At 34.5% G+C, this 6,803-nt stretch overlaps 1 protein-coding gene across 1 annotated transcript in view; it reads left to right on the top strand.

Annotated features, from left to right (window-relative positions):
- The window catches only part of CCDC34 (coiled-coil domain containing 34), a 31,622-nt gene extending 25,420 nt beyond the window's left edge, over positions 1 to 6,202 (top strand). Inside the window, exons 4-6 of the mRNA XM_006883772.1 lie at positions 2,395 to 2,553; positions 3,821 to 3,962; positions 5,991 to 6,202. Of these exons, the coding sequence (XP_006883834.1) occupies positions 2,395 to 2,553; positions 3,821 to 3,962; positions 5,991 to 6,202 (513 nt within the window). The remainder of the gene's footprint in view (positions 1 to 2,394; positions 2,554 to 3,820; positions 3,963 to 5,990) is intronic.
- Positions 6,203 to 6,803: the final 601 nt, after the last annotated feature.

The raw sequence follows: 6,803 nt of genomic DNA, 5'->3' as shown, positions 1-6,803 counted from the left end.
TGTTAATCTGCGTGTGTTCTGTTGTGCATAGGGTTTTCAGAGGCCTGCTATTTCAGAAGTGGGTGGCCAATCCTTCTTCCTGTTAGCAGTTAAAATAATTGTGCAGTCCCACCCTTAATTAACAACTTTTGTTTTAGTCCCCTCTCCTTCCCATCTCTGCTAACCTCTAATAAACTTTGTTGTCCATACATTTGCCTTTTCTTTTTTCATGTAAGTGAGTTTATACAATATTTTCCCTTTTGTGATTATTTTGTTCAATATAATGTCTTTATACTCCATCCACATAGTAGCATCTATCAGGTCTTCATTTCTTCTAATGATTGAGTAGTATTCAACTGAATATATGTACCACATTTTACCTAACTATTCATTTGCTGATGGGCATTTAGGTTATTTCCACCTTTTAGCTACTGTGAATATTGCTGCAGTCAACATTGGTATTTAGGTCTCTTTTTAAGTGTATGTTTTCAAAGAAACAACACTTTTTAGTTGTGATGTTCAGTGTTTCAATTTTTTCTTTATTGGTTTGTTGTGTTTGTGTTCTAGTTAGTAAATGTTTGCTTACCCCAAAGTACAAAAATACTCATCTTTGTCCTCTTTCAGTTGTAAAACTATAAAGCTATAACGTTTTAACTTTTACCTCTATGCCTACTTCAGGTTCATTTTAATGTCTGATCAATATAAGGATAAAAGTTCCTTTTTTCCATATATGAATTCTAACATTTGTTGAGAAGATAACCCTTTCCCCATTAAATATTATTGTGTAACTACCATGACTAGTTTTGAAATCAGTATAATATTGGGCTCTTAAAATGAGTCTGTGTAAGTTCCTTTTCCTTCTTTACTAAAATAATATTTGCAGTATTTGGTATTATTTCTAACTTAGATATAAGGTAAAATTCACTGATGCAAAGGCTGGAATTTTCTTGAAGGGATGGGTTTTTAACTTCTCAATTTAGTTGCTTTTACAGGTAAATGATTATTGACATATTTCTCTGAGTCAGTTTGGCAAAGTGATATGTTTCAAATTGTTGTATTTTATTTACATTGTTGAATTTATTGGCATAAAAATGTAGTGAGTCTGCATTCTCTTACCCCCTCTGCCTACTCATCTGTTGTAGATAATTCATTGAAGTAGGATCATACATTTGTCATTTTGTGACCAACTTCTTTCACTCAGCATAATGTTTTCAAGGATCACCTATAGGGTGCTATGTATCAAGTTTTTATTTCTCTTTATGGCTTTATAATATTCTATTGTATGTACTTATCACATTTTTTAAATTCATTTGTCTACTGATATACATTTTTGTGATTTTCCATTTTTTAAAAAAAATTAAAAAGAAAAAAAATCTTTTATATTTACCATTTAAGACCTTAAATATAATTTTGTGGATACATTTTTACATCTGGTAGATAATCTTTCAAACAAGAAAGGAACAAACATTCCACACTATAGTTTATATAGGAGTTAAATTTTCCTTGTAAAAGACCAGATAGTAAATATTTTAGACTTTGTGGGTTATTCTGTCTCCTCTCAAGCTGTTCAGGTTTGCTGTTTTGTTATATAAAAGCAGCCATAGACAATAAGCATGTAAACTAATAGGTGTGGCCATGTGCCAGTACAACTATATATATTTACAAATACAGGTGGCTGGTAGATTAGATTTGGCGTCTTGGCTATAGCTTTCCAACTTCTGATCTATATAAGACTTAAAAGAATTACTTGTTAAAGAGGTGTCTGTATGTCTCCTTTCAGCACCCCTTAATGGGCCAAAGTAGTCTTGTCTTTCTGTAACTTACTAATGAAGATTTACCCAAATATTTATACTGGTAAGCTATTTCACAAGGAAACATATACACATGTGGCTTCTGTTTCAGAGGGATGATGGACCTTCATTAAAAAATTATTAAAATTTAGGAAAAGCAGGTTGTAATTATTATTCACTGATTTGTTTAACAAATCTTTACTGAGCATCTACTTTCATGAAATGACCTTTGTCAGTGTCATCACAAAATTTACAGTACAGTTAATAAACTAAATATTGGACAGGTCATTTCAAGTATGTTGCATATGTTCATGATTGCCTATTGGAAGAAATAACAAGCTTCACTATTTAGTGTATATAACATTCCTTCTTGGTATACTTAAACCAGATTCCATGTCATCAAGTTGAACTAGCTCATCAATGACCTTTGATTGGGTTTTAGAGGCTGTAAATTACATAGAAGGAGATTGCCCATCTCACTACCTTGGAGCCTGTAATGGAATTGAATCACCAGAGAGGCTCGGCCTTTTGGTTAGGAGCACAATCCCCACATCACCAACTCACCTTCCTGGGATAAAGATCATTACCAGAATCATAATGTAATAGCTCCTTTTTTATTTTTAAGAAAAGAAAAGAAAGAGAACAAAAAATCAGTAAAGAAATGGAAGAAAAAGCAGCAAAGGAACAAGAGAAAGAACATTTGCAAGAAAAAGCAAGAGAAAAATACCAGGAATGGCTGAAGAAAAAAAATGCTGAAGAATGTGAAAAGAAGAAGAAAGAAAAGGTATTTTTAAAATTAGAATAACTTGTTGGAATGTGTAACTTTGGTATTTGTATGTCCTTATGATAAACTAAATAAAGCTATTTCTACTTGTTATTATTGTAAACCAGAATTAGAACCTACCCATAGCTGACCCTCCAGGCATGTTTTCAGAGGCAGTAAAATCTCATGGGAGAGTGCCCATCGTTCCCCTGTGGAGCAGCTGCTAGATTTGAACTGTGTACCTTTGTATTAGTAGCACAGTTTCTTACCACTAAGCCACCAGAGCTCTCTGTTTCTGTTTAATATATATGTTTGCTATACTTTATTTCAGGAGCTCTGGTAGACTAGTGGTAAGAAGCTGCCCTACAATCCCAAAGGCACATGATTTGAATCTACCAGCTGCCCCATGGCAAACTCCTTGCATGTTATCTACTGCCTCTTAAAAACCATTGGAGTGTCAGCTATGAGTCTGTCCCAGTTTGATGGCACACAACAACATACTGTGTTTAGAGCTCTGGTGGCTTACTGATAAGGATTTGTGCTGCTTACTGGTAAGCTACTAGTCATGCAGTTCAAATCCACCAGTTATTCCATGGGAGAAAGATGGGTAGTCTTCTCCCCTGAGATTTACAGCCTCTGAAAACTCCACTATGGTTCAGTTCCAACTCAACAGCTATTATTTCTTTTGAATATTTTTCAGTGCATTTTTGTAGAAAATCTGTGAAAGTAAAAATCTGTATGAAATAGAAATCTGTGAGAGAAGGAAAATACAGAGATCTCCCACAATCAGAGGGCAATAGAAAACAGCCAAGACTTTATCAAAGTTAGAAAACTGTTGACCTCTGGCTCTTGCAGGTTTCATTGTATATTGTAATTACTATTGTTGGAAAACAACAGATTTCATTCTTCTTGTGTTAAGATGTATTATTGTTCTATTTTTAATACTAGATTTCTTATGTTAAATTTGTATCAAATTATAAAATATACCCAATACTTATGGCCAGTAAGCAACAAGAGAGGGAACTCCGGTGGCATAGTGGTAAGGGGTGTCACTGCCAACAAGATGGCACTTGGTTTGAATCTCCCAGCTACTCGGCGGGAGTAGATGGGAAATCTCCTCTCATGTAGTTTACAGCCTCTGAAAACCTGCTAGAGGGTCAACTATGGTTCGATGGTATGTATCTAACAAACAACTACAGTGGGAACTATTGGGTTTCAAAAATTAGTAGATATTGAATGGAATTTCTAGTTATAGAATACCCCTGAAAATTTTTTGGTCATTTTTAAGGAAAAAGAAAAGCAAAGGCAAGCTGAGTTACAAGAAAAAAAGGAAATAGCAGAAAAGAAATTTAAGGAATGGTTGGAAAATGCGAAAAATAAACCTCGTCCAGCTGCAAAGAGCTATGGTTATGCCAATGGAAAGCTTACAGGTTGGTTTTTATGATAATGGCTTACATAAGTATGTTTTGCAGGAACAAATATTATACAGTTTCCCTTTGACAGAAATAGGAACACATAAAAATTACTTTCCTTTCAAATTACTATTTAACAAATAGTCTTTCACAGACTATGTCCCTGTGGGGATAGATATTGCACATTTATTGACATTTTATGTAAATTATTTATTGTTTTCTTAAAGTCAGGGGTTGTAAAACTCAAACTTGTGTTTAAAGTAATGATTTCTGGCAATAAGAAACAAGTAAAATGTTCTTATAGTTCACAGATTATAAAGCTATAATCAGGGGATATCAAATGGGTTACTTTGTGTCTTTTCTTCTGATTGGTTCTAAAGCAGTACTCTTAATGCCTCTGGCACAATCTGTGTTTGTGCGGTGAAGCACTGGATGACACATCAGCCAGACACAAACCCGGCTACCTTTAGGCTTGTTCTGATCATAAATGGGAAAACGTGCTTTTCTGTGTGCTTCATGTTGGAAGCTCAGACCTTGCTGACAGCTGCCTTCGCTTGTTTAAGTGATTTATTATGAAAAATACTCTCATTCTGTTTTGTTCACACAATAGAACATATTCCAGACTTTGTTTTGACCATCTTGGTGAAGTGTGTGTTGACATATCTTTGCAGTCAGAATGGGCTTCCAGTGTCTGAACGACACATTCCTGCTGTCAGGATTTGGGCCTCTCTTAAATGTCACGGAGGTCATCCATTACAGCTACTGAGCGTGGTCTGCTTTCTTTATTTTTTCTTGTTTGGGAATAGGGTAATGATTAAGCAGGGATTTCAGTCACATCATAGGATGGTAAAGTTAAAACTTTAGGGGGGAATACATACCGACTAAAAGCTAATTGCTAAAATAATTTTAAAACAACAAAAAAAAGGTTTTATTTGAGCAGTTAGCTTTTAGTTGATAATGTATTCCCACTTGAAATTTTAACTTTACTCTCCATGTTTTTGTTTAACTTATATGTTTTAATTAATTTAATTAAAACCAACCGCATATTTGTTGGCAGATACTCTACTGCCTTTAAGTCTCTTCTTTATGTTCATATCATGTTTACAAATGATGGAATTAAGGAATTTGTGTACATACAGAGGAGTGGCTGGGGAGCTTTGGGAGCCTAACAGTGAAGAGATGCACTGCCAACAAAAGGCCCATAATTTGAATCCACCCATTACTCTACCGGAGAAAGAGGGGCAGTCAATTCCTGTGCAATTAACTGCCCCGGAAACCCACAATAGGGTCAGCTATGAGTCGGTTCCAACTCGATGGTACACAAAAACAACAACATAGTAAATGAGTAGAAGATTTGGGTCTGATTTGTAAAGACTTCCTCCTTTACACAGTTATTAGCCATCAGGCATTAAACACTTCATACTTTCCAGTAACTCACTCTGCAATTAGGAATCTCAAGTCCAGTGATACTGTGAAATCTTACTAAGCTGAGTGATAGTAATTCAAGATTACAGTGATTCTAACCTGGAATTTGGATTCATTTCAGTTCCATATAAAACATAAATATTTTTCTGTGAGCTTTAGTGTCTGACGTGGAGAGGCTACTCCATGTACTTCCAATACTTCTAACTGAATCAAGAAGATAAAGGTTTGGTGTGCCGTTTTGAGCTTCTCTGCTCTTGGTCACTTGACATCTTCTCAGGCCCTGTATTAAAAGCTTGTTCATTTTTTTTTTGGGGGGGGGGTGAAGAAAATATAAACGTCTGTTCAATTTAAGGGGTCTAAAATTAATTTTCTCCTAAAATTTTTGCAAATGTTTTATTTATAATCATTTAAACTAACATTTGAATTCTTAGATCTGTATTTTAATATTTCCTGTATTTGAGCAGAGGCAGTATTGAAGAACTCAAGTTTTAAGTAAATCAAACTGGTTTATCACAGCATTTTTACCCTTCTGATTTTTTAACATTTTACTAGGATTTTAAGATAAGTTATTTTTTTTACTTCACGTTTTCTCTGGTCTCTGTCTCTTTTTAACAATTTTAGGCTTTTACAGTGGAAATTCTTACCCAGAACCAGCATTTTATAATCCAATTCCATGGAAACCAATTCATATGCCTCCTCCCAAAGAAGCTAAAGATTTCTCAGGAAAGAAGAGCAAAAGACCTGTGATAAGTCAGCCACACAGGCCATCTCTGATAATTCATAAAGCCAGAAGCAACCTTTGCCTTGGGACTTTGCACAAAATACAACGATAACACATGTGGGAAATAACATATTTTTACCTGGAGCTCTTTAATTTTCAAGTCAGGAAGAATAATATCTTACTGCTTCATTAGTAGCTCACCATTTGATTCGATGAGTGACAGGTTCCCATTTGTGCATTTGTATGTGGTGGTCTTCGAGTATCTAGCAAATAGGCTAAGGAAGTATGAGGAGCATACTTTATCATTTTGATTTTTTTAAGTGTTCCAAAGTTGATCTTGGCATATTGTTTTGCAGGATAAGTGACTGAATGTCTACGTGTCATGTTTGTATTCACTGAATTAAAACTAAATTGCGATACCATAAAACCAATATTTCTTGTGTTCTTCATACCCTATGATCCTATTTTCATGTTTTGAATTTATTAAGATTAAATTGTTCAAATGCTTTAGATAACTCTCAGAAGCATCTACATGAGTTGGAATCCTAGGATCAAAAACAATCTTTGTTGATTTCTGGTATATTTTCTCCTACAGAGAGATGTTTTAAAATAACTAATTGATGTCATGATTTGTAACTAAGAAATGAGGACTGGAATTTTCAAAAGAAAAGTTTAAGTATTTATTGGTGCTATGGATCTTGAGACATTCATGA

This window comes from Elephantulus edwardii, unplaced genomic scaffold, assembly GCF_000299155.1.
Source record: "Elephantulus edwardii isolate Elephantulus edwardi_28Jun2011 unplaced genomic scaffold, EleEdw1.0 scaffold00029, whole genome shotgun sequence".
Taxonomy (NCBI): domain Eukaryota; kingdom Metazoa; phylum Chordata; class Mammalia; order Macroscelidea; family Macroscelididae; genus Elephantulus; species Elephantulus edwardii.
This window is presented reverse-complemented; position numbering and strand designations above follow the sequence as displayed.